This window comes from Hippopotamus amphibius, chromosome 1 (genome assembly GCF_030028045.1).
Source record: "Hippopotamus amphibius kiboko isolate mHipAmp2 chromosome 1, mHipAmp2.hap2, whole genome shotgun sequence".
NCBI lineage: Eukaryota > Metazoa > Chordata > Mammalia > Artiodactyla > Hippopotamidae > Hippopotamus > Hippopotamus amphibius.
The window spans coordinates 199,186,159-199,205,775 of NC_080186.1; the positions used below are offsets into that span (position 1 = coordinate 199,186,159).

The 19,617-nt window shown below is 42.1% G+C and overlaps 1 protein-coding gene and 1 long non-coding RNA gene across 8 annotated transcripts in view; one reads left to right on the plus strand and one right to left on the minus strand.

Moving 5' to 3' along the window:
* CAST (calpastatin) overlaps positions 1–11,486 on the minus strand; it is a 114,564-nt gene extending 103,078 nt beyond the window's left edge. The window contains exon 1 of one of the 7 annotated variants that reach the window (XM_057738738.1): positions 11,241–11,486. In XM_057738738.1, coding sequence (XP_057594721.1) covers positions 11,241–11,315 — 75 coding nt within the window. In that variant the 5' untranslated portion in view covers positions 11,316–11,486. Of the gene's footprint in view, positions 1–10,574; positions 10,735–11,240 lie in introns of those variants that run through there. The other 6 variants (XM_057738711.1, XM_057738749.1, XM_057738773.1 and 3 more) reach the window with 6 other exon arrangements.
* On the plus strand, positions 1,646–3,666 carry LOC130855324 (uncharacterized). Its single transcript, XR_009054299.1, has 3 exons — positions 1,646–1,773; positions 3,085–3,180; positions 3,552–3,666. It is a non-coding gene; the product is annotated as an uncharacterized LOC130855324 (long non-coding RNA).
* Positions 11,487–19,617: the final 8,131 nt, after the last annotated feature.

The following is a 19,617-nucleotide window of genomic DNA, read 5'->3' on the forward strand; positions in this document are numbered from 1 at the left end:
CTTTTCTCTCTAAAATATACATAGATGTTTTACTTTAAAACATTTTAAAAAGTTGTTTCCTGGTGGTGTTTCAAAATTGCAGTCCTCCAGATTAACTAACATCATCAGTTACTTGCTTCCAATTAAACACTCAAAGTCCCTCACAATTATGTAGTTTCCAAGTAATAGTTTGAGAGGGATATATATAGCAAATGCTTTTTAAAATGTTGAATTATAACAACTCAGAAAAATTATGTATTATAAGAATTCGTATTTTGTAATTTCAAAAGAAATATTTGCTCTCAATAGAATAAGAATAATGACATAATAGCATAAATAAAAATCACATACTGAAATGGCAACATTTTTCATGAACTGTATGGATTATATTTTTCCAGTTTTTTTAACCTGGCTTTTTATTACAAAAATTTTCTAACATACAGAAAAGTCGAAAGAATAACACAACAAATGTCTGCAGTCGCACCACTTAGATTCGACGAGTAACTGCTGTTGCCATATATTGCCATATTTGCATAAATTATGGACAGATACATAAATCTATCTATATTTGTATATGTACCTGTATTTGAAGGTAAATTGCAGATATCCCGAGACTTTACCCCAAAACATTTCATCAAGCATCTCCTTAAATTGAAGACTTTTTCCTATATAATTACACTACATCATCACTCTAACAAAACTCTAACAGAATTAATAAGAATTACCTAATGCCATTCAATTTCCAGTAAATAGCAACTTTATAAATGAATCATTGCCCTGACCATTTCTTGGGGCTTATTCAATATTCAGCAGCCTATTAATGACATATTATAAAAATAAGTTATATCTTTTCACTGAGAGAGATTCAAAGTGCCTGATTTTTAAATTCATGGAATAACTGAGTACTTTCCACATAACTTTCCATTCTGCTGGTGAAATGAAATGTTTGGGAAAGATATATGCCAAATGTGATCCAGCTTAGGAACCTGCAGCAAACTCTCTTCACTTTCAAAGAGTGAAGAGAGAAAACTTTGTCTACTACTACTACCACTACACGTAGTTGGGGGTTGGGAAGAGGTGAGAGAAACAAGCAGAAGGGAAGGAGTGACAGGTTGGGAACTGAACCACAAACCTGAAATATCCAGGATGGGCTTTTCTGTAAGAGAGAAAAGAAACTAAACACCTCCTTTGTGCTAAGCCCAGCACTGGGCATTTCCCCTGTGTGGTCTCCTTTACTGCCATAGCCAACTCTAGGGACACACTGGCAGCTCATTTTACAGATAAAGAAATCAAGGATGTGAAAGGTTAGATCCTCCTGGGTCGCACTGCATATCTGGATTATGGTCTGTGGGCAGAGACGGGGCTACTCTGGATCTAGTTCAAAGCTAGCTGAAAACTTTTGATGCCCGTCAAGAAAGTCTCAATCCAATGCTCTAAAAGGAAAACAACCCAAAAAACCAACAAAACCCAAACAAAACTTCCTATTCTAAAACTGGTTTGTTTTTATAAAATTAATCAGACACACAACACTTATACGTTTCATCCTATATTAGAAGCTGGAGAGGCGGCAAAGACAGGAAGTACAAGATGCCAGCCTAAAGCAGGAAACATTCCATTGGGAGGATAAAGCCCCGGAAGACAGGAAACACTGGAGCTAAGATGAAGACAGATGAAGGAATGGAGTGACAGGAGTTCCGAGGTAGGGAAAATACCAGATAAAGGGTTTTTCTGTCTTGCCCCAAAAAGGAATAATTCTCCAAACGGTTTCCACCTCCTGGCATCCCTACATATTTGGTAAGTACAGCTGTCCTTTGTCCTCATTCTAGAAGATAACATTAATATGCATAACATTTTCTGCCACAGTGAACTCATAAACCTGTCAGGAAATCGACAGGAACAAGCAGCAATAAAGCTTGAAGCTGTGCTCTCACCCAGCTAAGGACCTGTGCCAGTGCCAGGCTGTGACTCCGGAGCTTTTGGGACACCCTCCCCATGGTTACCCAGATTCACCCTGACACACGCACAGACGAGGGTATACATCATAGGATGAGATATAAATCAAACTTCTACACCTATTAAAAAAGAAGGAAGACAGACAGAAACTGAGCTTCTGCAAGCCCAAGCTCAGTTGTGAAAGAGGACCAAACGCTAGTGTGCTTCTGAAATGCCTCTGCTTAATTTAAAAGAAAAGGTGTTTGAGTTTCTTTTAGGGGCTAACAAAAACAATGTAAAATTAAATTGATGTGATGCTTGGACCACCCTGTGAATATACTAAAAAAACTGTTGTTGTATATTTTAATGGGTAAATTATGAATTATATCCGAATAAAGCTGTTTAAGAAAACAGTCAAGGTTATCTGAAAACAGCTTGAAGATTTTCCTTCTGTAGCTTGGAGAATGCCAATAGAGGTTAACATTTGCATGTCCAGTGACAGCTGTGGCAAAATCACGAAGCAATGAAAGGTTATCTTGGTGCCCTCCCTCACGGCACCACCACTACACACAGAGACAAAGGCTTGTCTGGGAAGGGGTTGGAGGGTGCTTCCTAAGGATCAGAAAGCCTTCATTTATCTATGGGTCTCATCTTTCAGTGCAGGTCACAAGCACCCAGAGCACTTCTGGAAACTCTCAAGCCAGAGTCCAGGGATTTCAATTTAGTTAGTCCAGGGTGAGCCTGGGCACAGATATAGTTTCCTAAACTTCCCAGCTAATTCTAATAAGCAGCTAGGATTGTAAACCACTGTTTGGAGAAGAGATCTGTGGGCACCACAGCAGGAAGTGGAAGTTTCTGCTCCTCCAATCACCCCACTGAGTCGGCACCCATGGAGCTTCCCTAGGTCAGGCAGGTCAGGGCAGCTTGGGGCCTCCTGGGTAAACTGATTGCTCAATGCAGGAACCCAATGCCCTGTGTTCAACCCAGCATTTCCTGACAAGTTCTGAGCCTTGCCCTATAAATGGGTCATCATGCCTTCATATTAGTCTCTAGTTTCTGAGTAAGGCAAACAAATTAGCACTTTGTTGTATACATACGCTCCTGCTTACTGATTACTTCAAAAATGTGTATTTTGCCTTCCCAACCAGGTGGTAAATTATACTCTTTTTCTAGTCCTGTGGTAGGGGTCTGACAAACAACTCTTGATCGAATGACTGCATCTTCACAAACCTCTAAGTGTTCCCTGAGAAGGACTTTCGCTGTTTTCAGGTTAGTGAACTAGCTACAAGATGAAAAAGCTGAAAAGATAGCTTGAAAAATTGAGACAATGTTGAAATTGATATTTCCTGAAAAATCCCTTAAAAATCTATTTTTGTTATGTTTTCTGCTTTCTAAAACAAGAATGTTCAGCAAACAAACAGAAGGCCCAAGATGCAAAGCTGGTTTTGCTTTAAAACAGTCTCCCTAGTGTACATGCGGACCTGTTTGTACTCAGGTGGATTCCTTGCCTGGACCCGGGTCAGTTGGTGTAGCAGGGATGTGTGCTGGCTCCCTCCAGTAGCGGCTCCTGCAGGACAGGCCAGCCGTGGTTTCAGCTTCTGCAGGGTGATCCTGCTCCTCTCTCTGTCTTTCCATTCTAGGAATGGGAGCAGCTTCCTGAGACTTCTAATCTCTGTGTTGCCTCATCCACCCCAGGTGGCTTCCCTGCCTCTTCTGTTACCTGGGTAACCAACTCCCCGCATTGCATTCCCTGACAAACTCTAATATGCAGAAGGAGTGTGGCTCTGAAAGGCTACCAGACCTTGAGCAAACAATTTGCACTGTGTTTTCTTCTTGTAAAATGGAGGTAATGGTGCCTCCCCCAGGGGCTGGCTTAGGTATGGAACAAGCTGATGTTAGTGAGAAGCCTGGCTCATCGCCTCAGTCATTTTAAGAAAACAATAGGAGTTATTTCACTCCCTTCTTTTTCTCTGGCATCGATCTGATTGTGGTGAATTATGAGACAATAAAATGAATATGAGAAGTAAGCAAAGGTTTAAGGCTTCATTTTCTAAGGCTGTAAATAATACAGCAGAGAATTTAGTTTTTTACTTTTCATAAGTACAAAGGAACCAGATTCATCTGATAAGTTTATGTTGAGTACTTTGCCTATCTCATGACACTGCATTATATTAGTCTCACATTTCCATATTACAAATAAGGCAACAAAGTACACAGGGAATAGATAATTTATTTTCCAAACAACATACACCAAGCTGGTCACAGGGATAATACTTAATGTGCAATTCCCACGCAATAAAATATTTTGTAAGGGTGTGGTGCGTGTGTGCGTGCGTGTGTGTGTGTGTGTCTGTGTGTGTTGGTGGGGCTGGGAGTTGGATAGATAAAGCAAGATAGGCACAATGTTACAATGTTGATAATTATAGAAGGTGATAGCTACATGAGGAGTGCATTATATTATTCTCTCTTCTGTGATTAAAAAGTTTAAAATTTTTTTGAATCTTACCTTAAGAATATGTATCTCCCTAGAGTCACACAAAGGAAATATCCTAGCCATTTTACTTTCTTTTAATACTGAAAACCCCAAACTAATGGAGAAGGTCAGTGTGAGAGGAAGAGTTCATTTACTAAAAAACAAATCACCGAGTGGCCACTGTGTGTTAGGTGTTGTGGGAAGAATAATTATTTTTTAGAAAAGTAAGTAAATGAAAGGTGTAATGCATGATATCTTTCTGCTTCTCTAAAAACATTTGTTATCAAACTATAGAAATATAGGATAACCTTCTTTGAGGTTCTAATATAAAAGAAGACATATTAAAGATTAACTATAATTCTGAAATCCCCATTTTTCACCTGAACTCCATATGCTTTTCTCTAACATTTTAACATTCAGGTGGATATGCCCAGGTGGAAGTGTAAGGGCACACCGTCTTTCTGTCCAGTTTTCACAAATAGCATTGACTGCCTTTCTGCCATGTTTAGCTTAGGGAATCCACCTGCAGTAAGGCTTTTTGAACTTCCTCTAAGTCAAAGATGATGCCATGAGAATTTCAATAGTTACTTTGCTGCTTTTGTAGTAGTCATTAGGATGTGCTTGTGATTTTTATCTATGATAAATGCAGGAGAAGACCAGGAATGGACTATTAGCACAATTTTTGTGTCCACGGCACCCTGTACAAAACCTGACACATCGTAGGTGGACAATAAGCAACTGTGAACATCTTCGGCCTTTACCAAATCATTTTTGTGTTCTATACGTTCTCCACAGTCAGAATGAATTCCATAAATTTTAGGAAAACTCTAACCATAGACTCTCTTTCTTCTTGGGTTAAATGGCTTTCCCATCTGATGAGGCAACTTACATAAAAGGTACTCACTGGATGGAATTATTTTACATTTTTTTTAACTGAAGGACACGACATTTTTTCTTTTACAGTAGCTGTAAAGCTTCCTGGGTAAGTTTTTATGAGATAACTTGAAGAACAGAGCTTTAGAATCACATTAACAGGAATTCAATCCTTAGAACATTTTAAAGAGAGGATTCTTGGAAGATGGTGAAGTAGGAGGCACCAGGAATCCATCTCCCCACCTAGACAAAAATCCCACTGGCAGAATCTGTCTGATATACCTATTTTGAAATTCTGGAGTCTATCAAGGACTTAGCAACTTCCAGGGGAAGGTTTAAATGGTAAGTTTTGGTTAATTTCCATCAATTTCAGCTCAGCTTAGCAACAGCTGCCCATTCTCCATCCCCAACTCACAGCAAGCTACTGTGCATTAGAGCATGCAGCTTGGGACCAGGAAGGCAAAAAGGACTATGCCCTCCAAATATTGGGGATATGTTCTGTGATCACTGATTGCTCATGCCCAGGGAAAGGTACAGGATCAGAGAAGACCTGAGAAGATCTTAAGTGTACACTTTTGGCTGAACCTCAGCACAAAAAACAGCCTATGACAATCAAGAACAAAACAAAACAAACAAACCAACAAACCAGCAAACCCTGGGGAAGGAAGAGAATTTGATTCCCAAAGCTTTCACATTATTAGATTCAAATGTCCAGTTTTAAACCTAAAAAGAATCATAAGCATGCAAACGGGGGGAAAACAAAACAAAACAAAACAAAGATCAGAAACTGTCTCTGAGAAAAAGCAGATGGCAGATATACTAGATAAAAACTTCAAAACAACTGTCTTAAAGATGCTCAGTGAACCAAAGGAAGTGTGTAGAAAGTCAGCAAAACAATGTATAAACAAAATGGAAATATCAATAAAAAGATAAAGAACCTAAAAAGAAACCAAAAAGAAATTCTAGAGTGGAGAAGTACAATAACTGAAATTCATTAGAGGGATTCAAAGGCAGACTTGAAGGGGCTGAAGAAAGAATCAGTGAACTTAGAGATAGGACAATTGAAACGACTGAAAGAAAAATTATTAAAGAAAAGTACATAGCACCTGTGGGACCTGAGGGACACCACCAAGTAGACTAACCTACACACTGAGAGAGTTCCAAAACAAGAAGAGAGAGAAAAAGACTCTTTTAAGAAATAATGACCTAACACTTTCCAAATTTGATGAAAAACATAAAGAACCAAGAAGCTCAACAAACTTCAAGTAGGATGAACTAAAAATTCACATGGAGACATATCATAATCCAACTGTTGAAAGACAAAGAGAGAATCTTGAAAGCAGTAATAAAAAATGATTTATCACATATAAGGGATACTCAATAAGATTGTAAGCAGATTTCTTAGAGACACTGGAGGTCAGAAGGCAGTGGGACAGGTGCTGGCAAGTTTATGAAGAAACTGGAAGCTTTGTGTACTGGGAAGAGGAAGGCAAAAATGGTACCACTACTGTGGAAAACAGTAAGGTGGCTCCTCAAAACATAGCTATACATGGAAGCAACCTGAGTGTGCACTGAAAGATGAATGGATAAGCAAATATATATATTTTAGCCTTAAAAGGAAGAAAATTTTGACATATGCTTTAACATGGATGAATCTTGAGGGCATTATGCTAAGTGAAATAAGCCAGTCACAAAAAGACAAATATAGCATAGTTCCACGTATGTGAGGTGCCTACAGTTGTCAAAATCATAGAAACAGAAAGCGTGAGTAGAATGATGGTTTCCAGGGACGGAGGGAAGAGGAGAATGGGAAGTTACTAATCAATAGGCATAAAGTTTCAGTCAAGAAAAATGAATAAACTTTAGAGGTCTGCTATACAGCATTGTACCTGCAGTCAACAGTAATGTACTGTACACTGAAAAATTGGTTAAAAGGGTAGATCTCATGTTAAATGTTCTTACAACACAATAAAAACTGATACGGGACACAGATACTTGAATACAGTTTTATGTATTCAAATGTGGATATGTAAATTGAATGATAATTCATTGTTTAATGGGTATAGAGTTTAAGTTTTACAAGATAAAAATAGTTCTGGAGCTAGATGGTAGTGATGGTTGTACAAGAATTATGAATGTATTTAATTCCACTGAACTTTACACTCAAAAATGGTTAAGATGGTAAATTTTATATTATGTGTATTTTACCACAATAAAAATTTGAAAACCTCAAGGAAAAAAATAGAATAACAATGGACTGCTTAGAGAAGTCTTCTATTCCATTGAGACAGCCTACTCAGAACTAATTACCCACCAGTTCACCTTGGAATCTCAAGTGGCCACCAACTGTTTCCACCACCAGGAAGCTACATCATCCTTTAAAAAGTACTTGTAAAATATAATTAACTTTCTGGGAAGTATCAAAACTGATTAAAGAATAATATCCTCAGGCATACTCTTAAGTCTTATCTGCAATGAGAAGCAAACCAATTCAGAAACTGCCAAATAAAAAAGGACAGTTGTGTGACCTCCATTCTCCCAGCACCCTGTGCCCTTTTTGCAGAATCTATAATTTGCATTCCTTACTCCTAAAAGTCACTGCAGTCAAGTGGTCTGTCCTGCCAGGGAAGGCTCGTGATACTCTTCCAGGCTGGCCACAATGATGGGGCCTCCCAAAGGACTTGAGCTCCTTGATCACACTGCCATTGGACCAATAGGCCTAATTAGGCTAAGAAACACCATTAATTAACATGGTCTAATAGAGTCAATTTATGACTCAGGAATGTGATTACTGGTGTCAACCAGCTAAATTTACTCTCCTTCGTGCTGCATCATCACCAAGTTCATCAGAGGTTCTTCAAATCTAGCTTTGTAAGTTTTTTTTTTAACTAAAACCACATAGTTCTTCAAAAGATAAGATTAGTAATATTGATGGTATTCAGTGGGGAAATACACATTGTAATGTTTCATTGACGGGCTTTATAGGTGGCAGTCCCTTATAACACATCATAGACGCATCTTTCAATTATTTTATCTTATTCTGCCTAAAGTTTTAAAGTTAGATCATTCATAATCTTTTTCAGTATAGGATCCCCATAAAGACATTTTAATAATAGGATTTACCAAAGGCATGACATATGTCATACACATAATATATACATACATGTATTAAATATAGTGTGTTTTTGTAAGAACTTTTATATTAATAAATTGTACAAATATTGTATATAATAGTATATAATAATATAAATTGTGTATATGTATGTTATAAATTGGCTCCATAGATCTTTAGGGGATTATGGATGGGCTTTTGTGTGTGTATGTGTGTATTTTGTTGTGGGAAAATGGTCCACAACTTTCATTTAATTCTCAAAATGGTCTGTGGTCATCCCCTCACAGCCATCAAATGAAAACGGTTAGAAACCGATGTCTAAAGCTATGTATGCCTGTCCCAATACTGTAGCCATTAGCCACTCATGCCTATTGAGCACTTGAAATGTGTCGTGTGAATTGAGATGTACTTTAAGTATAAAATACACACTGGATTTTGAGGAATTAATATGAAAAAGAAAGTATGCAATGTCCCAATGATTTGCACATTACATGTTGAAATAGTAACATTTGGGATATAGTGGGTTAAATAAAATATGCTATTAGCATTAATTTCACCTGTCAGTTAATGTGACTACTAGAAAATTTAAAATTATACGTGTGGCTCACACTATAGTTCTACTGAACGGCACTAGTTTGGGAAAAGTCAAAGTTTGATCACGGGCAGGTTTCTGATTCTAGGAGGTTCCTACTAGCATAAAAAAAAATTTAAAATAGTTCCAACGTTGGATTATATGAGAGGTTTTAGCAAAAATGTCAGACTATGCCTAAACATAACAGGGTTAAAAACACAGATTTAAACTATTTTCATCCAAATATTCCAGCATAATTTCCTTTAGAGAATCATGAATTTGGAAGAAGACCGATCTTAACTCTGAACCATCCATATTAACTGCCATGCCTATCTGCAGATAATTCATGTGGTACATTTTGACAAGAACCTTAGGAAAATAATGATTCAAAGCAAACTTTTGCTTTTAGCACATCAATAAGATGCTAGATTTAAAAAACCCAGAAAATGTAGCAGAAAGCTTTCATGAAGAAACATCTCAAGGAAAACAGGAATTTCCAATCATTAAAGGTATATAGTTATGGTACTTTGATTCATGAATCTAATTAGTCTTCACCAACCCTTATGTGGTACCTATCATCACCCACATTTTATAGATGTGGAAACAGGTTCAAAAGGTTGAAACAGGTTCGAAAAGGTTGGCTCATTGCCCTTTGAGAACAAAAACTCTGTCTTATTTTCCACTTTGAGGCTAGTACTCGGTCTGCCGCATAGTAGGCGCTCAGTGAACGGCCATTGGCTGAAAAGGGACATTTTACTGATTACAGCACAATGTTTCTCTCTAAATACTGTCTGATTACAACACCCTTGCTTTTCCCAATACCACATGCTGAGAAATAGGTATACTTTATTTTTTTAAATTCTCAACATAAATCAATGGGATATAAATATTTTTATTCTTTCTGTCAACAAAACTTTTTTTTTTTTTGTAAAGCATCGTAATGTTAAATCACACTTCCCGGTTCAAAATATTACAAGTACCAGCTTGACTGGATATCACACCTAGTTGGTTGGACAAGCATTCAGTACACTAAACAAATGGAACATCTCTGTCCCTTATCCAAGTAATAAAGTACAGAGCAGCACAAGCGTTCTCTCGTTGTCTCTCTATCCACCACCCCCCCCCCCGCCCCGCCCTCATTCTCAACAAGGGTCTTGATCTCAGTCACTTCTGCTCCTTGGAGTTTTGGATTTTCTCCTTGCCGCCCATCCCGGCTGCCTCTTCTTTGCACTGGAGAATGCACGTCCAACAACATGCCTCTAAAAGTTTTGAGCTTTACTTATGAGTTAAAAACAAACACTAGATCTGAGCTCTTTCAATCTAAGTTCATCCAGGAATCCGCGTCCAAGGCCGGAATTCCTCCAGCAACAATTCATGTTCCATTCAACTCATGAGCGTGAACTGAGTCTGGTGCGTCTGCTCACACCGACTTGCACGTCGGAGCTCGCTCGCACATACCACAGCAGGGTGGGTCTCAGCTTCTCCCGGAACCTAACCTGAAGGTCTGAGAGGAGGTCGCACCTGGTCCCCACCCCTTCCCCGCCAAACTCTGGACAATAACCTCGCCCGCACGCCCCGAAAAGCAAAGCACATTCCTTTCCCAGTCCTGCCCAGGCACGATTGCTCCAATTTACCGTCTTGTACCACCAGCTTGCGAATGCCATGGTGACAACCGATTTGCTCTGAGACGCGCAGCGGAGAACCCGACGAGGACACGCGGTGCAGCGCGGCAGGGGCCGGGCTCACACTCCACCTGCCCCGGACCTGGCTGGCGCTAAGCTTTGCAACCGCGCAGCTGTCAGTGTGGAAAGGCATCTGGGCGGGGCCACATCGGCCCTGCCCTGCCGGCTTGACCCCGCCCCACCCGATTTGGCTCCCGGCTGGTTAGGGAAGAAGTGTTGTTACTCCAGGCAGCCACGCCCTGGAGCCCGGACTTTACTCGGAAACCCGCACTTTTAGTTGAACTACCCCACACAGTTCGGGGTCCCGAATGAACTTTATTCCCCTTTTAATCTCAACCGCTTTTCACCCTGTCTCATCGACCAACTTCTCCCGGCGCGGGCCAACTCCAGTGTGGCCTGCGCCACGCCCAGCGCACTTGGCCCAGGCCCGGCAATCCCCAGCCGCCTCCTGTCACCTGCCCAGAGGCAGGTGCTGAGTCCCAAGTCCTTCTCAGGCCCGGGAGGGTGCGCACGGGGCAGCAGGCCAGGCAGGCTACCCCCGAAGAAGGCGGCGCGCGGCTGCGGGGCCGGGGTCCTCCCCGCGCTCAGGCCTGCGGCTCCGGCAGGAGCGCCACTCACCTCCTGGGTGTGGCGGGCCGCCGCAGCGCGCCGGGGCCGCGGGGAGGCGGCGGGCTTCTGGCCCGGCTGGGACATGGCGAGCGCGGCCTCCGGGAGGGCGCAGCGGAGACTGGAAGGGAGGCCCGGGCGGGGAGCGCTGGGAGGGAAGGGAGGGAGGGAGCGGAGGGGCTGGCGGGCGCGCCCGGTGAGGCAGCTTTTCCGACCCGGCCCCGAATGCGCGCGGGGGCTCTCCCCCACCCCGCTGGGCCCTCCCCTTCCTGCCCGCCCCTGGCGGCGCCCGGGCTGAAGCTGTCCCGGCCTCTCGGCCTGCCACTTAGCACCCTCGGCCCCGAATCTTCTCCCGGCGATGCCCGCACCCCCACCCCAGGACGGCTGGGTTCCCCGCGGGTCACGGAGGAGGGGCTGGAGGTCGCGCGCGGTTCCGCCTTTGACTTGCCCCGACTAGGCTTGCAGTTGTGCAACGGGAGAGCGGGAGCCGGGCGTGGCCCGTCTACGCCTCGATCCCCCTGCCTCAGAATTTCAAGAATTAGACACCTTTTCCGCAGTCTGCCCAGGTTTAGCTAGGAGAATTTACCAACCAAAATCTGGCCCAAGCCTGGACCGTCTGGATTAGGAAGCGGATTACAAAAACAAATTGGGGTGTGTGTGTGTTTGTGTGGGTGTGTGTGTGTACAGCGCGCGTGTCTGTGTATGTTTTATGTCACTTTTAAAAGTTTACTGATGTTTTATGCGGAGGAAGCCTTAGGTTCCAATGGAAACCGAGGAACAGTGGCAAATTTAAACCCCTATAGCCTTTCTGGACGCTGGCGAATTTTGTTTTGGAGGCTGGATTTGCTTTTGCCTTTGGCTCATTTTAAACAGCACTTCCTGGTTTGGGGCTGTGAAATGTAACAAGCCTGACTAGAAAACGCTCATCTGCAGTGATTGTCTGTCTGCCTGTGGTTGCTGCAGGCTTGTGATCAGACCTGACAAAAGAAAACCTGTTACCCTGCAATGGCATTGAGAGTTTGGGCCTCGGGGTCAACTGGTCTCTGCGGTGTTGAACTTAAACCAGTTAGTTTTATAGTTTGATATATGAAGCGCAGTGTAAAGCACAGTGAAAGGAACTGTAGAAGGAGGATATAAAGGTTAAAATACACATTTCCTGCCTTCTAGGAACTTAGAGTTTAGTTGAAATCATATGGCATTTGGGTGGCACTGAAAGACATACAGTGTGTGAATAAGTACAAATGTGCTTTGGGAATTTGGCGTTCTGTGGAATTTGGGGGTTATAGGAAGGGAAAGGAGGCTTGAGCGGGGAGTGCTGGCTGGTGGGATGTGGTCAGAAGAAGGGAGGGTGGGGGCAGATCAGGAAATAAAAAGGAGACCACCCACCTGGCTGGAGCCCTCCTCCAAGTTCCAGAGTAATCAATCCATGTGCTCACTTATTTATTAAGCAGCCACACTGTGCTCCTGATACAGTTGATACCAAAATCTGTAAGAGAATGAATGATTTTAGCCTTCGGGCTTTGCTCAAGAGTCAGAACTCATGTAAGCAGAACAATTCCAGGCTAAACAGCACATTAATGATTATGAGTAAAGAAGAATTTAGAAGAAGTTGAAGAAGAAGGTGATGTTTTCACTTTCTCTTGTAGTCCGTGAGGAATTTGGAACTTTGATACCATGACCAGCATTTGAGCATCTTGGGGAAGCTCGTTTTAAATATATATGGCAACTTTTGCTACATTTTTATTTGCACATATTCTAAGTGTAGGCATACCTTTGAGATATTGCAGGTTTAGTCCCAGACCACCGCAATGAAGTGAATATCACAACAAAGTGAGTCACACAAGTTTTTTGTATTCCAGTGAATATAGAAGTTATGTTTACACTGTACTATAATATATTGCGTGATAGCATATCTTAAAAAGTAATGTACATACCTTAATTTAAACATACAAGTAAAACCAACTACCATGGTAACATCAAAGATCACTGCTCATAGATCACCATTAACAAGTATGATAATAACGAAAAAGTTTGAAATATTGCAGGATTAACCAAAATGTGACATAGAGATATGAAGCAAACAAATGCTGTTGGAAAAATGCACTGATAGACTTGACCGATGCAAGGTTGCCACAAACCTTCAATTTGTAAAAAACGCAATCTTTGCAAAGTGCAATAAAGCAAGGAGCAATAAAACCTAGACACATGCATGTGTTTTATTCCTTTATTTACTCAGTAACAGGATGCCTGCAATATGTCAAGCTCAGTGGAGGTAAAACAAACATTCTACACTCAAGGACCTCACAGTCTAGTAGGAAAGATAGACAAAGCAATCCACAATGACCATGCAATGAGGGCAGTGGCCTGCAGAGGTATTCCAAGAGTGCTGTTGGATCCCTGGAGGGGCTTCTTATTCTCACTGAAGGGTGGGCAGGCTGGGGAGAGGGGAGCTCAGGGCTGCTTCCTCCCCCCATCTTTGACTTGAGTGAGTTGAAACCTCCTCTGAATAATCTCCACATTGTATCTCCTCCCCCCCACCCCAATCCCCACCCCTACTCCCTTACCACTGTAGCTGTGCAGGAACTCATCATTTCTCATCTGGAAATGTATAAATTAGAAAAGGAAAGACAGGATGGCATCCAGAGAAGAAGCCAGGGAAGCCCAAGAAGGTGCTGTGGTGGAGCAGAAGGAAGATAGTGGAGAAGTGGGTGCTAAGGCCCAGGGATGAGGACCTTCCGAAAGGAAGGCTGGCCTACGGCATAAAACATCACTCATTGGGTCAGACAGTGTAGGGAATGTCTGTTTGCTCTGACAGCTGAGAGGTTTTTGGTAACCCAGTGGGTAAAATTGAGAGGGAGGCAGAGCATTTTTCTGAGGTACCCACAGTTTGGACAGTGCCCTTCACTTTGGATGGTATTTCTTTCTACACCCCTGGAGGGGAAGCTACCCCCAGAAAACCTGGACCTTCTGGCTGACATCCAAGTGCCCTCTGATCCTGCCGAAACTCACCTATCCCATCTGCCATCTCAAGATTCTCAGCCATGTTTGCTCCACTCCATAGTAATGTTTTCTTAAGTAAACCAGAAAAAAAAAAATCTTTGTAAAGAGGCAAAGACTCATTAGCAAAATATGCAAAGGCTCTCAGAGTCTCTGTTCCCTGTTAAGAGGCATGTATCTGAGTAGGAGCTTCATGCTTCTGACTTGAATTATCCAGAAGAATGGCTTTGGTGGTGACGTTCTGTGCATAAAGGAGATGAAGATGTGCTGGCCAGTAGGAGATGAAGAAGATGTGCTGGCCAGTAGGAGATGATGTTTAGACCACAGGAGCCTTGCCATGTGCTATGGTCTGAATATTTGTGTTCCTCTGAATTCCCACACTGGAATGCTAATAACAAAGATGGTAGCATTAGTAGGTGGGACCTTAGGCAGTGATTAGGTCATGCAGACAGAACCATCTTGAATGAAATTAATGCCCTTATAAAAGATCTCTGAGGACTTCCTAGGTGGCGCAGTGGTTAAGAATCCGCCTGCCAGTGCAGGGGACACAGGTTCGATCCTTGCCCCAGGAGGATAGCACATGCTGCAGAGCAACTAAGCCCGTGCGCCACAACTATTGAGCCTGCACTCTAGAGCCCGTGAGCCACAACTATTGAGCCCATGTGCCGCAACTACTGAAGCCCACGGCGCCTAGAGCCCGTGGTCCGCAACAAGAGAAGCCATGGCAATGAGGAGCCCGTGCACCACAATGAAGAGTAGCCCCTGCTCGCTGCAACTAGAGAAAGCCTGTGTGCAGCAACGAAGACCCAACACAGCCAATAAATAAATAAATAAATTTATTAAAAAAAAAAAGATCCCTGAGAGAGCTCCCTTGCCCCTTCCACTTTATGAAGATATAAGAAGAAGTCTGCCACTTGGAAGAGGGCTTCGCCCAAGCATACTGGCGCCCTGATTTCAGACTTCCAGCCTCCAGAACTGTGAAAGGAACATTTCTGTTGTTTAGAAGCCCTCCAGCCTGTGGTATTTTGTTACAGCTGTCTGAATGGTCTAAGACACTTTGCTTCTCAGTTCACACTGGGCTTGTGTACCGATGGCAGATGAGGTGGGGGGAGGAGGAAAGAATAGAGATGGAAGGTTGGAGGGACAGAGCAGGAAGACAAGAAAGAGAATCAACAGCAGATGAAGTAGTTTTTAGTTTTCACCGCTACCAAACAAGAACTTGAGTCATACACATACCTATAGGTGGGATCTCTGGTTTTACTTCTCATTCTTTACATCCCTCCAGATAGTAAAACACCTTGCATATGCCTTCAGGCCTTGTTCTTTAGCATGACACAATTTTCTCCTTCTTGTCTGTGTGGAACACAGAGGGCTGAGTCTCCTCTCCTTTCCAGGACTTTGTTAAGGAGTGCTCTTGGGATTAATACTTCTCGAAGCAAAGGAAAAGTGAGCAAAGGGAGAAGTTCAGCTGAGATGCAGACCCAGTAGAAGCCTTACATAATCGTGCAGGGAACAATGAAGATGCGATGCCCTTTAGAGAGGTCCAGGGTTGGCAAGAGAGAGCTAAGCCTTCATAAACCTGCATCAATCAGTCCTTGGATATGACTGAAGGGGGAGTGAGCATGGCTTTAAGGAAGAGAGGTGTCTCCCTTAAGCTGTGGCAACCCCCAAGGGGCTGATGAGTGTTGTCAGCTGGTGACAGGAGCGGGGTAGGAGCTGGGGTAGGGCTTTTTTTTTTTATCCTTGAAGGGGATTCAGGTAGCTTATCACATCTGTTGTACTCCTCAAGGCTATGTAACATCATAAAACTTTGCAAAAAGAATGGAGAGAAATATTGCAAAAGTGTGCTGTAAAATTGCTATATAACAGAACATTAGGTTTGAACACATTACCCGTTTAATTAAATCCCCCCCCAACTTTTACAATGGCATTTGTCTTCAAGAAGGCAAAAGTGAAGAGCACTTTGTTCCACAGAGCAGCCAGGTTGTCAATACTACTACCTATAGAAACAGCAGTTTTACCAGTTATTGCTAAGAATGGGTATACATAAAGATAAAATAACCTCCTTACTTTCTAGTTTTGTCTAGCGGTATTAAAACAAACAGAAAAACATTGCTCTGTGGGTCTGGCAGCAGGTGGGGAGGTAGGCCTGACAACCTCTGCTTGCCGCGAAGCTCTAAGCCTGCAGCTTCTTCTGCCTTCCTTGCTTATTTCCCTTAGGTTTGAAGCTTTCCACCCTGCGGGTATGGGTTCATGAAAAGAGCTCAGATTGCAGAGTTAGGGGGCCAACAGCAAACCATCCATGTGTGAATCATCCCTCCTCTTGTTTACAGTCCCTGATGGCTCCTCAGCGCCAACAGGATGGTGTTCTGATCCCTTAATGTGGCCTCCCAGGGCCTGCAGGATCTGTCCTGGGCAGCCTTATCTGCAGCCTCCTGCCTTCCTGCCTTCAGGTCCTGGAACACACCCGGATCTTCCCAGTTCCTGCCTTTGCTCATTTTCCTTCTCCTGAGATACTCCTCCCTTCCCATTCCCAAAGCTCTAACTTTCCCCAGCACTGCATTACATTGTAACTGTCTAAGCCCACATAAAGCCGGGGATCCTCATGGCTCAATTCTAAATTTGGCTTATATTTAAAAAGACAGTGGCCCAGTGTTCCAAAAATAACTAAAAGAATTTAATCTTTCCTGCAATTCCTTTACTGCAATTCCAAGTACCTGAGTGGGCACACAATCTGAACACTCAGCAAAACATCTTAAAAATCCTTTCTCTGTCTTACTTCCACTATCTCCCCCCATGCTCAGAAACTTATATAAACATCTTAAAACTCAACCAGAAAATGTTGTCGTGTTCTATTCCCTGTTCTGGTTTCCTTCTGCAATGATCCAATTCCTTCTAAAGGGTCCAATGGAGGTAAAATCATTGTGAATATTAATATTCTTTGATCCACCTCATAACTGCTTATCTATATCCTCCGTTAGCCTCCATGACAAAAAGGACCATTTCAGTCTTACTCACAGAACTAGAGACTCTGCCTGCACAGAATGTGTCCTCAATAAATATTTGTGGAATAAATAAGAACACATTGCTGGGTCTTTCCAGGATAACCTTCCTTCTTCAAAAGATGAAAGGAGTAGATTGAGTAATTTTAAAAGACACATAATTGAAATGGTCTCTGATCACATAAGATCACGAGGTCAGGAGAACTGTCTAAACACTTCATGGTATTATTTGTACTGAATGGCTCTTACAGTTGATAATGACAGTAAGTAAACCAAACATGTATAGTACTTACTATGTACTACGGATTTTTTAAAGGACTTTGCATATATTTGCTCACTTCATTCTTGTGAGGTAGGAACTGTTACTTGCCCCATGTTACAGGTGAGGAGCCCAAGCCCCATAGAAGTTGAATAATTTGCCCTGGGTTGCAGAGCTGCTAAGTGACAGTATTAGCATTTGAATCTGGTGGGCTAGCTCTCTGGTGTTTGCTCCTAACCACTACTCTTTGCTATATACACACATTGATAATGGACTGGGGAGTGGAGTGTGGATGGGCTGCATGACATCTTGAGGGTGGGGATTGAGATTATAATTCAAAATGAGTGATTTAAGATCTGCAAGGATAAAAGTTAAGGCATTTTAACTATCTGTTCTTCAGAGTGTATCTGGAGATGATAAAAATAATACATCTAGCCAGTCACCAAAAGTCATATAGGATTCCATTTACATGAAATGTTCAGAATAGGTAAATCTATGGAAATAGAAAGTAGATTAGCAGCTGTTTAGGGCTGATGGAGCGAGGAGGTTGTAAGGATAGGAGGGTGATAGCTAAAAGGTTTGGGGTTTCCTTTTGAGGTGATAAAAAATATTCTAGAATTGACTGGTGATTTACATGTTTGCAAATATATTAAAAATCATTGAATTGCATAGTTTAATTGGATAAATTGTGTAGGATGTGAATGATATTTCAATTAAGCTGTTATTAAAGAAAATACTTCCTGGAGCTTCCCTGGTGGTGCAGTAGTTAAGAATCTGCCTGACCATGCAGGGGACACGGGTTCGAGCCCTGGATGGGGAAGATCCCACATGCTGCGGAGCAACTAAGCCCATGTGCCACAACTGCTGAGCCTGTGCTCTAGAGCCCAAGAGCCACAACTATTGAGCCCACGTGCCACAACTACTGAAGCCTGAGTGCCTAGAACCTGTGCTCCACAACAAGAGAAGCCACCACGGTGAGAAGCCCGTGCACCACAACGAAGAGTGGCCCCCGCTCATCGCAACTAGAGAAAGCCCGTGCACAGCAATGGAGACCCAACACAGCCAATAAATAAACTAAAAAAATACTTCCTTACAAATCTGTCTTCCAAATGATGGCTATCTGTGAATTTCAGAAGAACACTTTAAGATCCTTCTGTAGCACAAGTCTTTCACTTAAACTTCTGTTTACCCACTTACATTTGCTGCTCCTCCAAAGGTTTTGGAAAGAGACTCAGAACAGAAGCACGTTTGCTACTTGGCAGATTCAGGCTGCATGTTAGTTAGCTACTTCAAACAATGAATGTGCTGCTGGAAGATTATCTTTAAACCTTCAAAAGTGGTTATTACTAATAAAAATTTATTTCAAACATTTTAGGGGTGTTTATTCTCAGAAAATTCTTGTTAAAATATAAATAATTTTTCTATTAAAATGTTATTTTGGAATAATTTTAGACTTACAGAAAAGCTGCAAAGATAGTGCAGAGTTCCCAGTTTCAATTTCCTCACTGTTAGCATCTTACATTTCCGTGATACATTCATCAAAACTAAGAAACCAACGTCGGTATATTACTATTCAGCAAACTCCAGACTTTATTTGGGTTTCACTGGTTATCTCATTAACGTCCTTTTTCTGTTTGAGGTTCTAATCCAGGATATTGAACTATAGTCACATCTTCTTAAGACTCCTCTGTAGTCTGTGACAGTTCTTCAGTCTTCCCTTGACAGGCTTTCATGACCTTGACAGTTTTGAGGAGTACTGGTCTGATGTTTTGTGGAACGTCCCTTAATTTGAGATTATCTGATGTTTTTCTCATGATTAGGCTGGGGCTGTGCCTTTGGGGGAAGAATACTACAGTGGTAAGTGGCTTATTATCACGTCGTATTGGGGGTACATGATATCCATGTGATTTATCACTAGTGATAGTTACCTCAGTCACTTGAGTAAGGTTGTGTTTGCTGGGTTTCTCCACTGAAATGTTATAATCTCTCCCTTCTTATACTCTATTCTTTGGAAGTAAGTCATTAAGTCCAGCTCATACACAAATTATTTTTAAATGTGAAAATTATTTTTATTTTTTGAACTATTTTATAAGACTTACAAAGTTGATTGCAGTTGACTGGGAGGGTGAAG